This window comes from Mustelus asterias, chromosome 13 (genome assembly GCF_964213995.1).
Source record: "Mustelus asterias chromosome 13, sMusAst1.hap1.1, whole genome shotgun sequence".
NCBI lineage: Eukaryota > Metazoa > Chordata > Chondrichthyes > Carcharhiniformes > Triakidae > Mustelus > Mustelus asterias.
The window spans coordinates 9,468,531-9,493,385 of record NC_135813.1 but is presented as its reverse complement, the minus strand read 5'-3'; the positions used below and the strand labels follow the sequence as shown (position 1 = coordinate 9,493,385).

General features: G+C 48.0%; 1 protein-coding gene across 2 annotated transcripts in view; it reads right to left on the bottom strand.

Annotated features, from left to right (window-relative positions):
* Window positions 1-24,855, bottom strand: part of urm1 (ubiquitin related modifier 1) — a 66,251-nt gene that overhangs the window by 20,139 nt on the left and 21,257 nt on the right. The window contains exon 3 of one of the 2 annotated variants that reach the window (XM_078226302.1): window positions 3,326-3,407. In XM_078226302.1, the coding sequence (XP_078082428.1) occupies window positions 3,326-3,407 (82 nt within the window). Of the gene's footprint in view, window positions 1-3,321; window positions 3,408-24,855 lie in introns of those variants that run through there. The other variant, XM_078226303.1, reaches the window with a different exon arrangement.

The window sequence follows — 24,855 nt, the reverse complement described above, 5'->3', positions numbered from 1 at the left end:
CTTGGTGGACATCAGAACCGGGAGCCCTGGGTGATTATTCTTGCTCCTCAGCTTGGGCCATTCAGCTACTGCTAACCGAGAACAACAGGGGGCCAGAGATCAAAGCTGGGACTAATATAACGCTCAGTGTCACACTAAATATTGCACCAATAATTGAACGGGGGATTAGGGGGAGGTGGAGGGTGATGGGTTTGGAGCATTTTCTCGCTGCACGCTAAGAGCGCAGTGTCTTTACCATTGATGAAGGCTGAGGTGAGACCTTAAGGGGACAAGCTGTCGGCAGGATAGAGCTTAAACATTACAGGTTAAAAGTTCAATCAAGTCTAATTAGAAAGCACCCACGCACAAATAAATATCCAGTACAAAGGGGCCTATAAATGAAGCCGCGTTTCAAACAAGTCCCCACCAAACTTAATGACAAATACTCAGTTAAGATGCAAGGAAAATAATGAGAAACATTAAATATTCATGCCACACAGCTCCCCCTTGCTGCCTGACCCCCGACACCATGTGTCACCAGGCCTGATGTAACACAAATTATGTGTGACTCCCTGACAAACAGAGAGCCTCCACGCAGCAATCCCTTTTCACACTGCAGCTTACCACAGTGCGTGCTGATAAACCCTGGTCATGGATATAAATATCCAGGGATTATTATTTTCATCAGTCTCAAAATTTATTGCTTTATTAGTTTGTTATCTGTATTGTTGCATGTTATTAAAAATGTTCCCCGTAAAACAATGATGCTGTGCTTTTCCCTCTGGGTGCTTGGCAAGGTCTTTGGGAAGATAAGATTGGAATTGAGTCAATATTTGCAGGGAGTGCACTGATATTTCACAGGGGGGTCCCCGGGAGTGTGTCAATATTTTACAGGGGGTTTCCGGGAGTGTGCTAATATTTTACAGGGGTCCCCGGGAGTGTGCCAATATTTTATAGGGGGGTCCCCAGGAATGTGCTAATATTTTACAGGGGGGTCCCCAGGAGTGTGCTAATATTTTACACAGGGGACCCCGGGAGTGTGTCGATATTTTACAGAGGGGTCCCCGGGAGTGTGTCGATATTTTACAGAGGGGTCCCTGGGAATGTCGATATTTTACAGAGGGCTCCCTGGGAGTGTCGATATTTTACAGAGGGGTCCCTGGGAGTGTGTCACTATTTTACAGAGGGGTCTCCGGGAGTGTGTCGATATTTTAGAGGGGTCCCCGGGAGTGTGTCGATATTTTACAGGGGGGTCCCCGGGAGTGTGTCGATATTTTACAGGGGGGTCCCCGGGAGTGTTGATATTTTACAGGGGGGTCCCCGGGAGTGTTGATATTTTACAGGGGGGTCCCCGGGAGTGTGTCGCTATTTTACAGAGGGGTCCCTGGGAATGTCGATATTTTACAGCGGGGGTCCCCGGGAGTGTCGATATTTTACAGAGGGGTCCCTGGGAGTGTCGATATTATACAGGGGGGTCCCCGGGAGTGTCGATATTTTACAGCGGGGGTCCCCGGGAGTGTCGATATTTTACAGAGGGGTCCCTGGGAGTGTCGATATTATACAGGGGGGTCCCCGGGAGTGTCGATATTTTACAGGGGGGTCCCCGGGAGTGTGTCGATATTTTACAGAGGGGTCTCCGGGAGTGTGTCGATATTTTAGAGGGGTCCCCGGGAGTGTGTCGATATTTTAAAGGGGGGTCCCCGGGAGTGTGTCGATATTTTACAGGGGGGTCCCCGGGAGTGTGTCGATATGCGGGGGTGTGAAAGGGGATTCGGGGGTTGAGGGGGGATTCAGGGGGCGAGGGGGGGTTCGAGGGGGTGAGGGGGGATTCGGAGGAGGCGAGGGGGGATTCGGGGGCGGCGAGGGGGGATTCGGGGGGACAAGGGGGGATTCGGGGGGGCGAGGGAAATTGGGCCGTGGGGGGGAGTTGGGGGCGAAGGTGGGGCGAGGGGAGCAGGGGGCGGAGTGGAGTTGGGGTCAATAATACACCAGGCCATCGTCTCTCCATGTAAGGTCACGGGTCCAAGGTGAGTGGAAGTAAGACCTCGCTGAGTGGCCATCCTTCAGCAGCAGCCGGCTACTCAACCACGGGAGAATCATGCTCAATCTTTGATCTCGGGCCTTGCACAACAATGTGCCTCATGGTCGATAGATAAAGACGTGTGGGTGGAAAGCCCAGCTGGTTCCTCTTCTCCCTGAACAATGGAACATTCCTTCAGTGAAAAGCCTCCTGCGGACAGAAGGTACTTAGAAAAACAAAATCCCGTTGGAAACAACCCTGTGATTGGGCTCGGGGTTGGCAGTGAAGTTACTGGTGCCAATGCACAGTGCCAGGCTGCTTTCATTACATCATTTCTACCCATGGGGTGAGGAGACTCTTTGGCTCTTCATAGTTTTGTACAAGTCAGCCCAGATTTCCAGCCAAGACTGCTCAGCAAACAGTGATTCAGAATATTCCAGAAACTGTGTGATTCAGAACGATAACACCGAGCGGTGTCAGTGAGCACAGGCCAGGAATTCCAATTCAATCAATCTTCATAAAGCAACGACCTGACTCATTAACATCTACAGGCCGACCAACGCCGTAATGTATAAAAAGGCAAATGATAAAAAGTTTGAAAAAGTTAAAGTTTATTTATTAGTGTCACAAGTAGGCTTACATTCACACTGCAGTTACTGTGAAAATCCTTTAGCCGCCACACTCTGGCGCCCGTTCGGGTACACTGAGGGAGAATTTAGCATGGGCAATGTACCTAACCCGCACGTCTTTCGGACTGTGGGAGGATACCGGAGCTCCCGGAGGAAACCCACGCAGACACGGGGAGAACGTGCAGATTCTGCACAGACGGTGACCCAAGCCGGGAATCGGACCTGGGTCCCTGGCGCTGTGAGGCACAGTAAGTAGTCTCACAACACCAGGTTGAAGTCTAACAGGTTTATTTGGTAGCACAAGTTTCTGGAGCGCTGCCCTTTCGTTAGGTGAGGATGGGCTGAACCAGACTGTGAGGCAACAGTGCCAACCACTGTGCCACCGTTTTAAATTCCACCTTTAATTTAATTCAAATTAAATTCATCTGCAGCCTGACCAACGCCATGAAGTATAAAAAGGGAAACGATACAGCCTTGGTACAGGGTTACTGAGGCCGATTGTGGTGCCCCAGCCGATACCAAATAACCAGACAAAGGCCAAGACATGAGATTTGAGGGCAGTCTGTTTCAGTCCGGTCTCTGTGGCTGGGTTACTCATGGAGCCATGTGTGTGTGTGTGCGTGTGTACAAGTGCAGGCGTACACATACACCGCACAGGTATGGACACTAATGAATCGGGAACTGAACTTGAACTTACACAGTGTCGCCTTGAATGAAAAGTTCTGGCCGCTCTTTAAGCAAGTTGTTTTTAATCCACACCAGAAGCTGTCGAATATCCCCTAAAGCAAATGAAAACACAATGGTTTGGGTAGTAAGATTAGCATTTTTGTTCTGCAAAATTTCCAGATCGATTACTGCTTAATCATAGAATGGAATCATAGAATCCCTACAATGCAGGAGGAGGCCATTTGGTCCATCCGGATTGCACCCACAACAATCCCACCCAGGCCCTATCCCCGTAACCCCATGTCCTTACCCTGCTAGTCCCCCTGATAGCGAGGGGCAATTTAGCATGGCCAACCCACCTAACCCGCACATCTTTGGAGTGTGGGAGGAGCGCCTGGACGAAACCCACGCAGACACGGGGAGAACGTGTAGACTCCATGCAGTCACCCGAGGCCGGAATTGAACCCAGGTCCCTGGTGCTGTGGAGTTTGTACATTCTCCCTGTGTCCGTGTGGGCTTCCTCCGGGTGTTCCAGTTTGCTCCCTATTAAAGATGAGATCGTGGAGTACTTGGAAGTGCATGATAAAATGAGTCAGCACGGCTTCGTCAAGGGGAGGTCATGTCTGACAAATCTGTTAGAGTTCTTTGGAGGAGGTAACAAGGAAGTTAGATAAAGGAGAACCAGTGCACGCGATTTATTTAGATTTCCAGAAGGCCTTTGACAAGGTGCCGCATAGGAGACTGTTAAATAAGTTAAGCGCCCATGGTGTTAAGGGTAAGATCCTGGCATGGATAGAGGATTGGCTGACTGGCAGAAGACAGAGAGTGGGGATAAAAGGATCTTTTTCAGGATGGCAGCCGGTGACTAGTGGTGTGCCTCAGGGGTCGGTGCTGGGACCACAACTTTTCACAATATACATTAATGATTTGGAAGAAGGAACTGAAGGCACTGTTGCTAAGTTTGCAGGTGATACAAAGATATGTAGAGGGACAGGTAGTATTGAGGAAGCAGGGGGGCTGCAGAAGGACTTGGACAGGTTCTGAGTGGGTAAAGAAGTGGCAGATGGAATACAACGTGGAAAAGAGGTTATGCACTTTGGAAGGAGGAATGGAGGCAGTGACTATTTTCTAAATGGGGAAATGCTTAGGAAATCAGAAACACAAAGGGACTTGAGAGTCCTTGTTCAAGATTCTCTTAAGGTTAACGTGTAGGTTCAGTCGGCAGTTAGAAAGGCAAATGCAATGTTAGCATTCATTACGCGAGGGATAGAATACAAGAGCAGGGATGCACTTCTGAGCCTGTAAAAGGCTCTGGTCAGACCCATTTGGAATATTGTGAGCAGTTTTGGGCCCCATATCTAAGGAAGGATGTGCTGGCCCTGGAAAGGGTCCAGAGGAGGTTCACAAGAATGATCCCTGGAATGAAGAGCTTGTTATATGAGGTTGAGGACTCTGGGTCTGTACTCGTTGGAGTTTAGAAGGATGAGGGGGGATCTTATTGAAACTTACAGGATACTGCGAGGCCTGGATAGAGTGGGATTGTCGTTGGTCTAGGCTCGATGGGCTGAATGGTCTCCTTGTGCACTGTAGGGATTCTATGATGTTCAGTTCCTGGATGCCACAACCTTGTCTCCGAACAGAAGCAAGTGGGCAATTGATTTTACATCAGTCATGCTGTGGAGAGGATGTTTCCACTAGTAGGAAAAACTAGAACCAGAGGGCACAACCTCAGGCTAAAGGGATGATCCTTTAGAACAGAGATGAGGAGGAATTGCTTCAGCCAGAAAATGGTGAATCTGTGGAACTCTTTGCCGCAGAAGACTGTGGAGGCCAGGTCATTGAGTGTCTTTAAGACAGAGATAGATAGGTTCGTGATTAATAAGGGGATCAGGGGTTATGGGGAAAAGGCAGGAGAATGGAGATGAGAAAAACATCAGCCATGATTGAATGGTGGAGCAGACTCGATGGGCTGAGTGGCCTAATTCTGCTCCTACATCTTGTGGTCTCTCCCATGGTCCAAAGATGTGTTAGGTGGATTGGCCATGCTAAGTTGCTCCTTAGCGTCAGGGGGACTAGCTAGGTTAAATGCAAAAGGGTTATGGGGATAGGGCCTGAATGTGATTGTGGTTGATGCAGATGCGATGGGCCAAACAGCCTCCTTCTGCGCTGTAGAGATTCTATGATTCTAAAATTTGGCCAAGACTTTCGAATAGAAAAATCTGGCACACAGAAACTCAAGATTATTTAAAACAATTTTAAACAGTCAGAAGCCATTGCAGCTCAAATAGATTCACGGAAACCAAGTTCCTGATCAAAGAGGAACTCCACTGGATGAGTCATCACAAGGCAAAGAAAACCGTTCCCATCTTGATTAAGAAAATCATTATTTATCCAAATGTCAGAGGGATATAGTTTAAATATATCAGAGCAGCAAGTTTGTTAACAGGATAAGAAATGGGCACTTAACCGTGAACATTGACAGGAATCACTATTTGAAGTCTTTTTGTAAGATTCTACTTGGTTTTCTCTCCCCTTAGCGCTTACTTTTGAAAGTCCAAAGATGTGTGGGTTAGGTTGATTGGCCAGGTTAAAAAATTGCCCCTTAGAGTCCTGGGATGTGTAGGTTAGAGGGATTAGCGGGTAAAATATGTGGGGGTAGGGCCTGGGTGGGATTGTGGTCGGTGCAGACTCGATGGGCCGAATGGCCTCCTTCTGCACTGTAGGGTTTCTATGATTTCTATGATTACTTATGGCGGCACGGTGGCCCAGTGGTTAGCACTGCTACCTCACAGTGCCAGGGACCTGTCTGTGTGGAGTCTGCACGTTCTCCCCGTGTCTTTGTGGGTTTCCTCCGGTTGCTCCGGTTTCCTCCCGCACTCCAAAGATGTGCCGCTTCGGGTGGAATGCCATGCTAAATTGTCCCTTAGTGTCAGGGGGAGTCGCAGGTTACTATGTGGGGGTTAAGTGGAAAAGGCCTGGGTGGGATTGTTGTCGGCGCAGGCTCGATGGGCCGAATGGCCTCCTTCTGCACTGTAGGGATTCTATGATTCTATTTAAACATTCGACTGGGGGAAGTCCAGGGTAGGGATGGGGCGGTGAAACATGTACAAGTTCAATTAAACATCACGTGAATAATATATAAGCTGGAAAACTCAGAGCACTTAAGCAACAGTTAGAATATCACCAAGACAGATTAATCTTCAATGCATAAAAATCCCTGCCATACATCAGGTTCGCTGCTACTTTTCCAACCAGTCACGTCGTTTGATAAATGAACAGTTTCACAGTAAGAAGTCTCACAACACCAGGTTAAAGTCCAACAGGTTTATTTGGTAACACGAGCTTTCGGAATGTCGCTCCTTCTTCAGGTGAGTCACCTGATGAAGGGGCAGCGCTCCGAAAGCTCGTGCTACCAAATAAACCTGTTGGACTTTAACCTGGTGTAGTGAGACTTCTTACTGTGCTTACCCCAGTCCGGCGCCGACATCTCCACATCATGAACGGTTTTAGGCTTCTATTAACAATAGGGACTGTGTGGAGCAGTAAGAATTCAGAGTGGTTACTGCCATGTGACAAACCAAACCTACACTGTACATCATCTGCAGCACAGTGGTTGATTTAATCCAATGGAAGGAAATGCATGGGAAGCCTTTGTTTTTTTAAAAATCATTCATGGGACGTGAACATCACTGGCTGGCCAGCATTTATTACCCATCCCTAGTTGCCCTTGAGAAGGTAGTGGTGCCTTCTTGAGCAACTGATGCAACCGAATGTGAGGTTATCCACTTTGGAAGAAATAATAGTAAATTGGAATATTATTTAAATGGAGAAAAATTACATCGTGCGACTGTGCAGAAGGACCTGGGGGTCCTTGTGCACGAATCGCAAAAACTCAGTCTGCAGGTGCAGCAGGGGATCAAGAAGGCGAATGGAATGTTGGCCTTTATCGCGAGGGGGATAGAATATAAAAGCAGGGAGGTCTTGCTGCAACTGTACAAGGCACTGGTGAGGCCGCAACTGGAGTACTGTGTGCAGTTTTGGTCCCCTTATTTGCGAAAGGATATATTGGCCTTGGAGGGAGTGCAGAGAAGGTTCACCAGGTTGATACCGGAGATGAGGGGTGTAGCTTATGAGGAGAGATTAAACAGATTGGGTCTGTACTCGTTGGAGTTTAGAAGGATGAGGGGTGATCTTATAGAGACATATAAGATAATGAAGGGGCTGGATAGGCTAGAGGTGGAGAGATTCTTTCCACTTAGAAGGGAAACCAGAACTAGAGGGCACAGCCTCAAAATAAGGGGGGGCCGGTTCAGAACAGAGTTGAGGGGGAACTTCTTCTCTCAGAGGGTAGTGAATCTCTGGAATTCTCTGCCCATTGAAGTGGTGGAGGCTTCCTCATTGAATATGTTTAAATCACGGGTAGATAGTTTTCTGATCGATAAGGGAATTAGGGGATATGGGGAGCAGGCGGGTAAGTGGAACTGATTCGCTTCAGATCAGCCATGATCTTATTGAATGGCGGGGCAGGCTCGAAGGGCCAGATGGCCTACTCCTGCTCCTATTTCTTATGTTCTTATGTTCTTATGAATGGCTTGCTTGGCCATTTCTGAGGGCAGTTGAGAGTCAACCACATTGCTCTGGAGTCACATGTAGGCCAGACCAGGTAAGGACTGCAGATTCCCTTCTCTAAAGGACATTAGCGAGCTAGATGGGTTTTTCCGACAATTAACAATGGTTTCATGGTCATCAGTAGATTCTTAATTCCAGATGATTTTTACTGAATTCAAATTCCAACATCTGTCGTGGCGGGATTCGAACCTGGGTCTACCAGAACATTAGCTTGCCCCTCAGTCTTCTCTTTTCTAGAGAATGTTATCCACTGCTCAAGTTGGCGAAGATGAATTGGTGTCATTGGAGGGATGGGTTGGTAAGTTTGCTGACGACACCAAGGTAGGTGGTGTTGTGGATAGTTTGGAGGGATGTCAGAAGTTGCAGCGAGACATAGATAGAATGCAAGACTGGGCGGAGAAGTGGCAGATGGACTTCAACCCGGATAAGTGTGTGGTGATCCATTTTGGCAGATCCAATGGGATGAAGCAGCAGTATAATATGAAGGGTACCATTCTTAGCAGTGTAGAGGATCAGAAGGACCTTGGGGTCCGGGTCCATAGGACTCTTAAATCGGCCTCGCAGGTGGAGGATGCGGTCAAGAAGGCGTACTGGCCTTCATTAATCGAGGGATTGAGTTTAGGAGTCGGGAGATAATGCTGCAGCTTTATAGGACCCTGGTTAGACCCCACTTGGAGTACTGCGCGCAGTTCTGGTCACCTCATTACAGGAAAGATGTTGAAGCCATTGAAAGGGTGCAGAGGAGATTTACAAGGATGTTGCCTGGATTGGGGGGCATGCCTTATGAGGATAGGTTGAGGGAGCTTGGTCTCTTCTCCCTGGAGAGACGAAGGATGAGAGGTGACCTGATAGAGGTTTACAAGATGTTGAGAGGTCTGGATAGGGTAGACTCTCAGAGGCTATTTCCAAGGGCTGAAATGGTTGCTACGAGAGGACACAGGTTTAAGGTGCTGGGGGGTAGGTACAGAGGAGATGTCAGGGGTAAGTTTTTCACTCAGAGGGTGGTGGGTGAGTGGAATCGGCTGACGTCGGTGGTGGTGGAGGCAAACTCGTTGGGGTCTTTTAAGAGACTTCTGGATGAGTACATGGGATTTAATGGGATTGAGGGCTATAGATAGGCCTAGAGGTGGGGATGTGATCGGCGCAACTTGTGGGCCGAAGGGCCTGTTTGTGCTGTGGCTTTCTATGTTCTATGTTCTATATAACTACATACCGAGAACATGTATGTGTCTAAAATAATTCCTGAATGACCAAAACTCTGGGATATTGAGACCTGATCACTTTAACCATGGGTGGTGGCAAGGCCAGTGCACATGACAAACAGTATCTGCCAATATCGCCATTTCACCATCAGCACCGGCCTGCCACCTTACACTAAACCATGGTTCACCAACAGCATGACTGATGTAAAATCAATTGCCCACTTGCTTCTGTTCGGAGACAAGGTTGTGGCATCCAGGAACTGAACATCATAGAATCCCTACAGTGCACAAGGAGACCATTCAGCCCATCAAGCCTAGACCAACGACAATCCCACCCATGCCCTATCCCCGTAACTCCACGTATTTATGCACTGATGCGCGATATAACACACGAGAGGCTGGATGTACTCGGGAAATAAAGGCTTTTATTGCCAACAATAACAGAGCTACTATATACAGTATATGATCCCAGACTAAAGGGTCACCAGGCAGAGCAGTGACCTTTATACCTCTCCCAGGAGGCGGAGCCAACTGGGGTGTACCATAGGACTATATTAACAGGTAGAACAGCCCAACCCTAACCCCAACAGCAACATATCTACAGACTCATAGTACTGGCCAGACCATGGCTCAGCACTACCTGGTGGGAACCAACAATGGTTCACCACATGCACCTAATGCCCCGAGACTAAGGTACAATTCAGCATGGCCAATGCACCTAACCTGCACATCTCTGGACTGTGGCAGGAAACCGGAGCACCCGGAGGAAACCCACGCAGACATGGGGAGGATCTGCAAACTCCACACAGACAGTGACCCGAGGCCGGAATTGAACCCGGGTCCCTGGCGCTGTGAGGCAGTAGTGCTAACCACTGTGCCGCCCTAAGTTTTTACTGCTGAGTCACGGTTCCAAGCTCTGATGACAGGCCCCTGGATCAATCCCTTTCAAACTCAGCTCAGTAGGGGGGGGGGGGATATGAACATTTCTCACTATGTTGGCTGATACTGCTTTCTGCCCAGCTGTCAGGCGGTGATTGGTGTCCGCTGCTTGCTTGTTCAGTCGGGATTTATGCTGATAAACAAGGGCTTGCTGGAGGCCTGCACCAAGGCGGCTGTGATCCTAAGCAACTCCACCAGTGGCTCAGAAAATCTAGTCACAAAGCCTTGGTTTGATCGCTGCCAAAGTTACCACACCTTGGTTAAAGAACAAAGAACAGTACAGCGCAGGAAACAGGCCCTTCGGCCCTCCAAGCCTGTGCTGCTCCTTGGTCCAACTAGACCAATCGTTTGTATCCCTCCATTCCCAGGCTGCTCATGTGACTATCCAGGTAAGTCTTAAACGATGTCAGCGTGCCTGCCTCCACCACCCTACTTGGCAGCGCATTCCAGGCCCCCACCACCCTCTGTGTAAAAAACGTCCCTCTGATATCTGAGTTATACTTCGCCCCTCTCACCTTGAGCCCGTCACCCCTCGTGAACGTCACTTCTGATCTGGGAAAAAGCTTCCCACCGTTCACCCTATCTATCCCCTTCATAATCTTGTACACCTCTATTAGATCTCCCCTCATTCTCCGTCTTTCCAGGGAGAACAACCCCAGTTTACCCAATCTCTCCTCATAGCTAAGACCCTCCATACCAGGCAACATCCTGGTAAACCTTCTCTGCACTCTCTCTAACGCCTCCACGTCCTTCTGGTAGTGCGGTGACCAGAACTGGACGCAGTACTCCAAATGTGGCCTTACCAGCGTTCTATACAGCTGCATCATCAGACTCCAGCTTTTATACTCTATACCCCGTCCTATAAAGGCAAGCATACCATATGCCTTCTTCACCACCTTCTCCACCTGTGTTGCCACCTTCAAGGATTTGTGGACTTGCACACCTAGGTCCCTCTGTGTTTCTATACTCCTGATGACTCTGCCATTTATTGTATAACTCCTCCCTACATTATTTCTTCCAAAATGCATCACTTCGCATTTATCCGGATTAAACTCCATCTGCCACCTCTCCGCCCAATTTTCCAGCCTATCTATATCCTGCTGTATTGCCCGACAATGTTCTTCGCTATCCGCAAGTCCAGCCATCTTCGTGTCATCCGCAAACTTGCTGATTACACCAGTTACACCTTCTTCCAAATAAGCTGGAAGCTGCGGTTATAGAAATGGCCTCAGCACCCTGGGTTAGTGCGGATGTCTGGCACACAAGTGATAGAATTACACCTGCTCTCAGTACCCCTAACTTGGAGGGACAAGGAATAATGATTTGATTTATTGTCACATGTATTAACATCGTGAAAAGTATTGTTTCTTGTGCGCTATACAGACAAAACATACCATTCATAGAGAAGAAAGCAAAAGAATGTAGCGTTACCGTCATAGCTAGGGTGTAGAGAAAAATCAACTTAATGCGAGGTAGGTCCATTCAAAAGTCTGATGGCAGCAGGGACGAAGCTATTCTTGAGTCGGTTGGTACGTGACCTCAGACTTTTGTATCTTTTTCCCGACGGAGGAAGGTGGAAGAGAGAATGTCCGGGGTGCGTGGGGTCCTTAATTATGCTGGCTGTTTTGCTGCGGCAGTGGGAAGTGTAGACAGAGTCAATGGATGGGAGGCTGGTTTGCGTGATGGATTGGGCTACATTCACGACCTTTTGTAGTTCCTTGCAGTCTTGGTCAGAGCAGGAGCTATACCAAGCTGTGATACAACCAGAAAGAATGCTTTCTATGGTGCATCTGTAAAGGTTGGTGAGAGTCGTAGCTGAAATTTCCTTAGTCTTCTGAGAAAGTAGAGGTGTTGGTGGGCTTTCTTAACTATAGTGTCAGCATGGGGGGACCAGGACTGGTTGTTGGTGATCTGGACACCTAAAAACTTGAAGCTCTCGACCCTTTCTACTTCGTTCCCATTGATGTAGGCAGGGGCATGTTCTCCTTTACGCTTCCTGAAGTCGATGACAATCTCCTTCGTTTTGTTGACATTGAGGGAGAGATTATGTTCACCAGATTCTCTATCTCATTCCTGTACTCTGTCCCGTCATTGTTTGAGATCCAACCCACTACGCTGGTCGTCAGCAAACCTGAAAATCAAATTGATGGGGAATTTGGCCACACAGTCATAGGTATATAAGGAGTATCGTAGGGGACTGAGAACACAGCCTTGTGGGGCACCGGTGTTGAGGATGATCATGGAGGAGGTGTTGTTGCCTCTCCTTACTGATTGTGGTCTGTGAGTTAGGAAGTTCAGGATCCATTCGCAGAGGGAGGTGCCGAGGCCCAGGCCATGGAGTTTGGAGATGAGTTTCGTGGGAATAATAGTGTTGAAGGCTGAGTTATAGTCAATAAATAGGAGTCTGACATAGGTGTCCTTGTTATCTAGGTGTTCCAGGGTTGAGTGCAATAAATATATGAATAGAATCATAGAATCCCTACAGTCCAGGAGGCCATTCACCCCATCGAGCCTACACTAACAACAATCCCACCCAGGCCCTATTCCCATAACCCTATGTATTTACCCTGCTGATCCCCTGACACTAAGGGGCAATTTTAGCATGGTCAATCCATCTGACCCACGCATCTTTAGAGTGTAGGAGGAAACCGGGGCACCCGGAGGAAACCCACGCAGACATGGGGAGAATGTGCAAACTCCACACTGTCGCCCAAAGCTTGAATTGAACCCGGGTCCCTGGCGCTGTGAGGCAGCAGTGTTAACCACGGAATCATCCACTCAAATTTGCCATGGTGGGATTCGAACCCGGCTCCCCAGAGCATTACCCTGCGTCTTTGGATTACTATTCCAGCAACAATACCACTACAACCCGATCAATAAAAAAAAATCAGCAAGGTTCCTTCCGTCTAGTGATCCTATTGGAAAGGGAGTATATAAAACATATACTCTCCTAATCATACTGTCTGTTCAATTCCCTCATTGTCTGCAATGTGCCTTGGCACCTTCTCATACATTGGTGGCAAGTTATAATGGTCAGGTAAGGGCAGTGTGCTGCCGCCACTGGACAATTATGCTGCGGACAATCACTGCTGGATCTCACAAGGAAAGAAGGTGTGTATATGTGTCCGCGTGTGCGCACGCGTGTGGGGTTGTGGAGCAGTATCCCAGCACAAATCTCCAACCTCACATAGCGAGACAAAAAGTGAAAAACAAACCCCAAAAAGGTAGTTTCACATAGAATTTCTTTTATAATGAGGGGTTTGTCGTATGAAGAGAGATTGAACAGTTTAGGCCTGTACTCTCTGGAAGTTAGAAGAATGAGGGGAGATCAAATTGAGGTATACAGGATGATAAAAGGTATGGATAAAGTAGATGTGGAGCGGATGCTTCCTCTTGTGGGGCATTCCAGGACGAGAGGTCTTAGGATAAGGGGCAGCAAATTTAAAGCAGAGTTGAGGAGAAACTACTTCTCCCAGAGGGTTGTGGATCTGTGGAATTCGCTCCCCCAAAGTGCAGTGGATGCTGGGACAGTGAGTAAATTTAAGGAGGAGTTAGACAGATTTTTAATTGGTAATGGGTTGAAGGGTTATGGAGAGAAGGCAGGAAAATGGGGATGAGGAGAATATTAGCCATGATCGAATGGCGGAGCAGACTCGTTGGGCCGAATGGTCTAATTCTGCTCCTATGTCTTATGAACTTATAAAGTACCCCTTTATCAAAATATTCTACACTTTCACTTCAGCTCCAGTGAGCAGCATAGAAGTGTGATGACCATAAGAAATAGGAGCAGGAGTAGGTCATTCAGCCCTTCGAACCTACTCTGCCATTTAATAGAATCATGGCTGATCGAACACTCACTCAGTCCACCTTCCTGCCAGATCTCCGTAACCCTCAACTCCCTGACTGATTAGAAACTCATCGATCTCAGCTTTGGAAATGTTCCAGGTTTTGGTCTCCACAGTCTCCTGGGGCAAAGAATTCCAAAGATTCACCCTCCTTAGAAGAAATCTTTCCTCGAATCTGTCTAAAACGAGCACCCCCTTATCCTATGTCCTCTGGTCCCACACTCTCCCACGAGTGGAAACATCCTCCCAACAGTTACCCCGTCTCGCCTCCTAAGAATCTGATCATTGAGTCTTTAATTGTACGGATGGTGGCTATTGACTGGGGATTCACTTGTGCTGCTAGATGTAGGAACAGACTGAAACTGTTGGGTTTAGAGCTGCAGGTTTGAAATGTGTGTCTCTGTAAATAAAAGCTTATAAAGTATGTAAAGAATAGGTTCCATTTCTATCCTTCCTCGCTTGTCCACTTACCAGGAGGATGTGGAGGCTTTGGAGAGGGTCCAGTAAAGATTTACCAGGATGTTGCCTGGTATGAAGGGCATTAGCTGTGAGGGGAGGTTGGAGAAACTTGGTTTGTTCTCACTGGAACAACGGAGGTTGAGGGGCAACCTGATAGAAGTCTACAAGATTATGAGGGGCATGGACAGAGTGGATAGTCAGAAGCTTTTTCCCAGGGTGGAAGAGTCAATTACTAGGGGGCACAGGTTTAAGGTGCGAGGGGCAAGGTTTAAAGAAGATGTATGAGGCAGATTTTTTACACACAGAGAGTAGTGGGTGCCTGGAACTCGCTGCTGGGGGAGGTACTGGAAGCAGATATGATAGTGAGTTTTAAGGGGTGTCTGGACAAATACATGAATGAGATGGGAATAGAGGGATATGGTCCCCGGAAGGGTAGGGGGTTTTAGTTCAGTCCGGCAGCATGGTCGGTGCAGGCTTGGAGGGCCGAAGGGCCTGTTCCTGTGCTGTAATTTTCTTTGCCCTTCTGGGATACAACAAGAGTGACTGGCGCTTCAGATGTTAACTTCGATAAGCGCACCGACAGGCCTTGTGAAATCTTGTGCCTTTTATTATTTTCTTTTTAAAACCCGCCCTGGAGATGCGTGCAATGCTGAAGTGATTGTCCAGGCCTAGTTGCCCTGCCAACTGGCTCGCTGGGTCATCGCGAGAGAGCTTGACGAGTCAACCAAGGTTAAAGGGGCACTTTCAGCAAATTCTTTTATTGGGATTCAAAAGCAGTGACTTCAGCGTGTCTTGTGGAAAGCAAATCTCAGCAGCCGAGCAATGTATTAACACAGCGCTAGGTTGTTGCCAGGGCCTTCCTGGGGGGTATGTGCACCAGTTCCATCCAGTTTTGAATTGCAAACACCAGAGACAAGAGAATTCCCCCCCCTCCGCCCCCCACCTCCCCAACCCCACCCTCCAATCATTCCACCTTATGCTCATCGAGCCACAGCGGCCTTGCCGGCTTCTTTATCTGCTGTGATGTGGAGAGGGGGGGGGACCAGTCATTTATCAGGCACTCTTCCCCAAGGCCTGGGTCATCTGGGCTGTCCTGTGGCTTCAGACTCCCGACCCCGATTGCATTCCAGTCCCGCATCACCCTTTATGGCCCGGTCGCCATGGAGAAGCAGGCCATTTATTGTCAGGGTGGACGGTGGGGGGTTGGGGAGAGTGGGGGTGGGGAGGGGGAAGGGGGTCATTGTTCGGCGGGTGCGGTGAGGGACTGGGGGGGGGGGGGGGTATGGAGAACGGAGAAGCTCAGGGTAAACTCCTCAAACCTGCACCACACGGAGCCGTGTGCAACACGGTGAGAAGGATAAAAGGCAAGGCGGCCACGTTTTAATCATTATATATAGCTTTCTCCCAAAAGGAGTGAAACCACTTGCTTTGTAAGAAGTCAGCGGAGTTAAAGGGAAGCTTCTCTCGTTCCTATTTTTTGCCCTCTTCTCCTGTAGCTACAGCTCCACAATGCCAAAGGCTCTCCAATACACTGCCATCCATCAGTGACCTTCAACACCCTGCGTCAACTGGCTATTCGTCCACATAGGGCGTCGCACGGAAAGCCAATGTCCATATTTGAGAATGGAATTGTTGGATAGCGAAAACAAGGGGCAAATTCTGACTTTTACCCACAGTCCAAAGATGTGCGGGTTAGGTGGATTGGCCATGCTAAATTGCCCCTTCATTCAGGGGGACTAGCTAGGGTAAATACGTGGGGTTGCGGGGATAGGGCCCAGGTGGGATTGTGGTCGGTGCAGGCTCGATGGGCCAAATGGCCTCCTTCTGCACTGTAGGATGTTACGAGTTAGGTAGAAGCAGAAGTAGGCCATTTGGCCCATCGAGTCTTCTCTGCTGTTGAGTGAGATCATGATTGGTTTGATAAGATAAATCCTCAACTCCACTCTCCCACCTCATCTCTACAACCCTTGATTCCCTTACTGATCAAAAATGGGGAAGATAGAGCAGGAATATTCAAGGTACCCAGTGCACGAGGGGATTATTGATTTTATTTGGGAAGCAGGTTGAGGGGGGGGGGGGGAACGACATCGACATCTCTGTGGCACACACTAGCTGATCTGGAAATATATCACTGCTCCTTCATTGTTGTTGATTGAAAAACTGGAACTTCCTCCCTAACAGCACTGTTGCAACACATTCATCACATCAACTGCAGCAGTTCAACAAGGCGGATCACCAACACCTTCTCAGGGGCAATTATGGATTGGGAATAGATGTTGGCCGAGCCAGCGAAGCTCATATCTGAAGAACTGGAGGCTCCAGTGATGCTTGGCTAAGGAGGTTCCTGCTCCAAAACCACAGCCTGTCCTTGTAAGCCTGTGTGTGTGTGTATGCACTGATTTGATGGTCAAGGCAAAATGATGATTGCAAGATTGAGTGGCAGGGTGGCACAGTGGTTAACACTGCTGCCTCACAGCGTCAGGGACCCAGGTTCGATTCCCAGCTTGGGTCACTGTCTGTGTGGAGATTGCACATTCTCCCTGTGTCTGCATGGATTTCGTCCGGGTGCTCCGGTTTCCTCCCACAAGTCGAAAGATGTGCAGGTTAGGTGGATTGGCCATGCTAAATTGCCCCTTAGTGTAAGGGGGACTAGCTAGGGTAAATGCATGGGGTTATGTGGATAGGGCCTGGGTGGGATCGTGGTCGGTGCAGACTCGATGGGCCGAATGGACTGTAGGGTTTTATGATCAACTGTGGTGCTCCACATAATTCAATAGCATTCTGATTCACTGTCTCATGACTGGAATTCCTCCCTTGGGTCACTGTCTGTGTGGAGTTTGCACGTTCTCCCCGTGTCTGCTTGGGTTTTCTCCGGGTGCTCTGATTTCCTCCCACAGTCTGAAAGACGTGCTGGTTAGGTGCATTGACCCGAACAGGCGCTGGAGTGTGGCGACTAGGGGAATTTCACAGTAACTTCATTGCAGTGTTAATGTAAGCCTTACTTGTGGTTAATAAATAAACTTTACTTTTACTTTATAAACTACTCCACCTCTCTAATCCGCACTCCTCCTTTAAGATGCTAATTAAAACCTCTCTCTCTGACAAAGTGTTGTCTTGCCTGTTCCAGTATCTCTCCGTGAGGTTCCACGTCAAATTTTGTTCTATTATCGCTTGTGTCAAGCCTCAATTTGCAGTTGACCTCACATCACACACGAGATGACGTTAGCCTAGACTGTAAACAGTCTTTGTATACATTATTTTTAAACTTGCTGAACGCTCAAATCCATCGAAGCAGCAAGAGAATCCATCATCGGGGAGGCGGTGGCGTAGTGGTATTGTCGCTGGACTAGGAATCCAGGGACGCAGGGTAATGCTCTGGGGACCAGGGTTCGAATCCCGCCACGACAGATGGTGCAATTTGAATTAAATAAAAAAATTTGGAATTAAGAATCTACTGATGACCGTGAAACCATTGTCGGAAAAGCCCATCTGGTTCACTGATGTCCTTTAGGGAAGGAAATCTGCCGCCCTTACCTGGTCCGGTTTACATGTGACTCCAGATCCACAGTAACGTGGGATGGCACCATGGCACAGTGGTTAGCACTGCTGCCTCACAGCGCCAAGGAACCTGGGTAGATTCCTGGCTTCGGTGACTGTGCGGAGTCTGCATGTTCTCCCCGTGTCTGCGTGGGTTTCCTCCGGTTTCCTTCCACAGTCCAAAAGACGTGCTGGTGCATTGGCCATACTAAATTCTCCCTCAGTGTACCCGAACAGGTGCCGGAGTGTGGCGACTAGGGGGTTTTTGCATTAACTTCATTGCAGTGTTAATGTAAGCCTACTTGTGACACCAATAAATAAATGTAAAAAATTCTTAATTGCTCCTCGGGCAACTAGGGATGGGCAATAAATGCTGGCCCAGCCAGCGATGTCCACATCCCAGCAACAAATGAAATAAAACATAAATGTAAGTCCTAGTTGGAGGCTGACACGCGATGAGTGGCCACTTGGAGACTTGCCAGCACTTCCACTGGAGCGAGGAGGAAACTGGAAAAATCCATAGGTCAACCCACTCATCAGTAATTGGCAGTGGCACAGCAGAGTATGTCCAACCCAGTCACTCAGCACCATTTGAACAGAAAACAGCGGGCACCCTTGTGACAACAAAAGTGACATTGAAATGTATTTAACTGTCAGTTCGCCAACTGCGTCAGTCCAAAAGCACAACTTGAGTGAAGTTTGGGACCGTGAATAAAGAAAGGCAGAACACAAGAGATAGAATCCACGACGGCCTCCAAATAAGGATTACTTAAAGGCAAACGTACCCGCTGCAGAGATTATGCTGATGGGGTTAGATGCAGCAGGGTGGGAGGAGGCGTGTGGGGGCCAGCATGGACCAGCTGGGCCGAATGGTGCTGTAAATTCTATGCTATAATAGGTAGGCTGCAGATTTAAGCAGCTCAGTCACTCCCCCTTACTTTCAATCAAAGATATTCTGTCTCAGTCAATTAGAAGGAACAACTTCGCAAGCTGTCAATTCCTCGCCCACCGATTACAATGGTCTGCTCCGAACCCCTACGTTCATATGAATACGCCCGTTTTTCTTTTTGACAAGAGGGATAGCCAACGGGGAGGAAAAAAATCTTCCCTCCCATTCAGAAAATGGATAAAGGCAGTCAGACAGAGGGAGCGCGGCAGGGGCTCTTGACTTAGGCAGATATTAATGATCTGATTTTGAACAGGAGCTCAAACTCCATGCCCGGTTAAAGTTGCTCAGGGAGGATAGTGTGAAAAGCATTCCACCAGGAATTCCACCAATCTGACTGTTGGACAAGTACACATTTAGTGAGAGGTTTGCTCTCTCAGTAAAAGGACTGTAAAGATCGACTGTTCGCTACGTGGCTGTTCATTTGAGGGGCGGGGTCAGTCTGGTTGATCTTGTTCCTGGACATCCTATCTTCAACCATCCCTTGCTCTCTCTTCCTCAAACTCCGAACAGTCATTCTCCACTCCCTCCACATCTCCAATATTGTTACGCCTAAAAGCAGCAGCATTCAAAGCAAGTGGGTAAAAATACACGACCGTTGTTAACGCTGTGATATTCCCAGCTGCGTCCAGATCATTTTTCAGAGACTCTAGGACAATCTTGGTTTATTTATTAGTGTCACAAGTAGGTTTACGTTAACACTGCAATTAAGTTACTGTGAAAATCCCCTCGTCGCCACACTCCGGCGCCTGTTCGAGAACACTGAGGGAGAATTTAGCACGGCCAATGCATCTAACCAGCACGTCTTTCGGACTGTGGGAGGAAACTGGAGCACCCGGAGGAAACCCAAGCAGACACGGGGAGAATGTGCAGACTCCAGCACGGTGGCACAATAGTTAGCACTGTCTCACAGCTCCAGGGACCTGGTTCGATTCCCGGCTTGGGTCTGTGTGGAGTTTGTGCATTCTCCCGATGTCTGTGTGGGTTTTCTCCGGGTGCTCCGGTTTCCTCCCGCAGTCCAAAGATGTGCGGGTTAGGTTGATTGGCCATGCTAAATTGCCCCTTCGGGACCCAGCATGTGTAGGTTAGAGGAATCAGCGGGGTAAATGTGTGGGGTTGTAGGGATAGGGCCTGGGGTGGGATTGTGGTCGGTGCAGACTCGATGGGCCGAATGGCCTCCTTATGCACTGTAGGGTTTCTATGGTTTCTCCGCACAGACTGTGACCCAAGCCGGGAATTGAACCCGGTCCCTGCCACTGTGAGGCAGCAGTGCTGACCACTGTGAGGCAGCAGTGCTGACCACTGTGCCACCCCCTGGAGTGTCGGCAACTCTAGTTCAACAGTTGACATTTCCAGGTGCAAACGGTGTTAAACATGGTGAATATCCATTTGCTGAATCTGGCAGAAGTCATTCGGACGAGTCACAGCTGTTTTATTGTGACGCTACAGTTCAGTGCAAACACTAGTTTCCAATATTCCCTTCTGAATCCTCTCTCCGTCCAGAGGCAACTCCCCTGCTGGGGAAAAGCCCAGCTCTTAAATACCTACATCAATGGGGATGAAATAGAAATGGTCGAGAACTTCAGGTTTTTAGGTGTCTAGAACACCAACAATCTGTCCTGGTCCCCCCATGCCGACACTGTAGTTAAGAAAGCCCACCAATGCCTCTACTTTCTCAGAAGACTACGGAAATTTGGCATATCAGCTATGACTCTCACCAACTTTTACAGATGCACCACAGAAAGCATTCTTTTTGGTTGTATCACAGCTTGGTCTGGCCCCTGCTCTGCCCAAGACTGCAAGGAACTACAAAAGGTCGTGAATGTAGCCCAGTCCATCACGCAAACCAGCCTCCCATCCATTGACTCTGTCTATACTTCCCGCTGCCTTGGCAAGGCAGCCAGCATAATTAAGGACCCCACACATCCCGGACATTCTCTCTTCCACCCTCTTCCGATGGAAAAAAGATACAAAAGTCTGAGGTCACGTACCAACCGACTCAAGAACAGCTTCTTCCCTGCTGCTGTCAGACTTTTGAATGGACCTAGCTTGCATAAAGTTGATCTTTCTCTGCACCCTAGCTATGACTGTAACACTACATTCTGCACTCTCTCCTTTCCTTCTCTATGAACGGTATGCTCTGTCTGCAGAGCGCGCAAGAAACAATACTTTTCACTGTATACTAATACATGTGACAATAATAAATCAAATCAAATCAAAATACCACCTTCAGTGAGCATCTCCTGCTCTCAATTCACTCTGATGCAAAGTTTGGTTTATTCATAAAGGGACTGATATCTAACCTCACCAAACATAACCAGAACTGGCTTCACTTTAAGCATAATGTTAAATGGAATCCAAGCTAGACGGTGAAATATGAAACTTGACGCAAATCCTTTCCTTGATAATGCTGTGTTCCGTAACTAAATGCATTATGTTTGACTCCTGCCTACTAACACCAGCGTCCCAGAAAGCTTACTTTGCACTCGTCTCAAATCAAATGATCAAATAAACAAATTAACTAAGTAAAGAGGTTCAGTGTCGCTTTATATTTCTTCGGGGAAACAAAAAACAAACAACCAATTAACTAGCGATCAACCCTTTTAAAGGGAAATAGAAACTTGCAAAATTAAAATATCACTGGGGCTGATGATGCACTCTCGTACCTGCAGTTCTCTTTCTACTCTGTTTGAGTTGACCGATTAAACAAATGAGTGAACAAATTAACTAGCTGATAGGCCCTTAAAAGCGCTCTGTAACAAAACTCAAAAACGAGGGAAACTAAAGGGCACACAGTCTGAGGATAAGGGGTAAAGCTTTTAGGCCTGAGGTGAGGAGAAATTTCTTCACCCAGAGGGTGGTGAATGTGTGGAATTCACTATCACAGAAAGTAGCTTTTCTTTTGGCAAAAACAAATGTTTATTCTCTTATCACATCAGTGACAGATAATCCTTTAATAGCCTCTTAAAACTGTCAATCGAATCGTGAATACAGCCTCCTGCTGCGATAGAAACAGAAAGTGCTGTAAAATCTGAGCTGATCCGGCAGCATCTGCTCTGTTAGAATGTCAAAGGTGGCCTGGCCGGCAATACGAGATCCTGCACGCTCACCCATACACCAGGCTGTGAATGAACCCGTACATGTTACAATGTGTTATTGAAACTTTGATGGAAGGAGACCAGAACCCTCAAGTGGGTGGCATGGAGGCACAGTGGTTAGCACTGCAGCCTCACAGCTCCAGGGACCTGGGTTCGATTCCAACCTCGGGTCACTGTCTGTGTGGAGTTTGCACATTCTCCTCGTGTCTGCGTGGGTTTCCTCCGGGTGCTCCAGTTTCCTCCCACAGTCCAAAGATGTGCGGGTTAGGTTGATTGGCCAGGTTAAAAATTGTCCCTTAGAGTCCTGGGATGCGTAGGTTAGAGGGATTAGCGGGTAAAAATATGTGGGGGTAGGGCCTGGGTGGGATTGTGGTCGGTGCAGACTCGATGGGCCGAATGGCCTCCTTCTGCACTGTAGGGTTTCTATGTTTCTAAAGGGCATTAGTGAACCAGATGGGTTTTTTCCGACAATCGACAATGGTTTCATGGTCATCAGTAGATTCCTAATTCTAGATTTATTTTTTTTACTCAATTCAAATTCTACCATCTGCCGTGGCGGGATTCGAACCCGGGTCCCCAGAAGATTTGCTGAGTTTCTGGATTAATAGTCTCATGATAATACCACTAGGCCATCACCTTCCCTTGAGAGAAGGAACAGCTTCCAACACCAGGAGGGTGGGAAATTGAAAATAATTTATTGCACAATGCGATATTTCCATGAAATATCTTATAACGGGAAACAGCGTGTCAGGAAAGCCTGGAAAACAATCAAATGCAAATATGGTAACTAATCTTTAATCCTCTTAAAAGCAGTGGAACTGAAAAAGTTGTCTGCCAGGTTCTTTGCAATTCCACGTTAACTAACACTTAGCAGCACAGTGGTTAGCACTGCTGCCTCACAACACTCAACAATCATCAGGCAGAAGTGTTCTCTTCCTGTCGGGGAGCACTTCAGCAGTCACGGGCATTCAGCCTCTGATCTTCGGGTAAGCGTTCTCCGAGACGGCCTTCACAACACACAACACAGAATTGCTGAGCAGAAACTGATAGCCAAGTTCCGCACACATGAGGACAGCCTCAACCGGGATCTTGGGTTCATATCACACTATCTGTGTAACCCCCACGACTTGCTTGGGCTTGCAAACTCTCACAAACTGTCCTGGCTGGAGACAATACACATCTCTTTGACCTGTGCTTGGCCCTCTCTCCACTCACATTGTCTGTACCTTTAAGACTTGGTTACCTGTAAAGACTCGCATTCCAACCATTATTTTGTAAATTGAGTTTGTGTCTTTATATGCCCTGCTTGTGAACACAACTCCCACTCACCTGAAGAAGGAGCGAGACTCCAAAAGCTTGTGCTACCAAATAAACCTGTTGGTCTTTAACCTGGTGTTGAGAGACTTCTTACTGTGCCTCACAAACGCCAGGAACCCGGGGTCGATTCCGGCCTTGGGTGACTGTGTGTGAAATTTGAAAGTTCTCCCGTGTCTGCGTGGGTTTCCTCCGGGTGTTCCGATTTTCCTCCCACAGTCCGAAAGACGTGCTGGTTCGGTTCGTTGTCCATGCTGAATTCTCCCTCAGTGTACCCGAACAAGTGCCGGAGTGTGGCGAATGGGGGTTTTCACAGTAATTTCATTGCACTCAAAAGAGAAAATGCTGGAAAATCTCAGCAGGTCTGGCAGCATCTGTAAGGAGAGAAAAGAGCTAACGTTTCGAGTCCAAATGACTCTTTGCCAGCATTTTCTCTCTTGGTTTCAGATTCCAGCTTCTGCAGTAATTTGCTTTTAACTTTGTTGCAGTGTTCACGTAAGCCTACTTGTGACACTAATAAATAAACTTTAATTCATTTCAGTAAAATTGTGTGTTCGCAAACAGACACAATAAAAAAAAGTTTGCTTCTTAAAGTTAATGCATCTTTAAGAAAGTGCAGCTATTTCTAATCACCAAATGCAAAACTGGGGGCGGGGGAGAGTTAGCGGGTGGTGGTGACTGTCACACCCAGAGAATGTTGGCAAATAAACTGACTTGTACGGCAGAAGCCCCCAGATGGTACTCTCCCACTGGAAACAATGGCAGCGCACAAGAGCCTCTGCGGCTGGCACACGAGCCCTCGAGTAGCCTTTGTTTCCATGTTAATGTGGGATAATGGCACCCCTTTGTTCCTTGTTCACCCGCTCCCAAATATAAAAATTCAAGCTAATCTCAATAAAAGAAACAGCGTCCTGTGCCCAGCCTATTAAAATTTAACACTGGGGCCGGACCAAGGTGACAGAAACAAGAAGAATAACACACTGATTACTGCACCATTGAATAAACAAACTGAACTTTTGATCTTCCGATACAAGCAAATCACTCGGCTCACTTTAAATGCCTGCGATGGAGGGAGTTACTGTACGGAATGGCTAAGTATTCTGAATAATAAACTTAGCATTGCCTTTCCTCCCTGCAATGCAGGAGTGGCACAGTGGTTAGCATTGCTGCCTCACAGCGCCGGGGACCCGGGTCCGATTCCCGGCTTAGGTCACTGTCTGTGTGGAATCATAGAATCCTACAGTACAGAAAGAGGCCATTCGGCCCATCGAGTCTGCACCAACCACACTCCCACCCAGGCCCTATCCACATATCCCTACATATTTACCCACGAACCCCTCTAACCGATGGAATCGAACCCGGGTCCTTGGCGCTGTGAGGCAGCAGTGCTAACCACTATGCTACCATGCCACCCTTCATTGTTTGAAGTTTTAAAGTTTATTTATTAGTGTCACAAGTAGGCTTACATTAACACTGCAATGAAGTTGCTGTGAAAATCCCCTCATCGCCACACTCCGGCGCCTGATCGGGTACACTGAGGGAGAATTTAGCACGGCCAATGCACCTAACCAGCACGTCTGTGGACTGTGGGA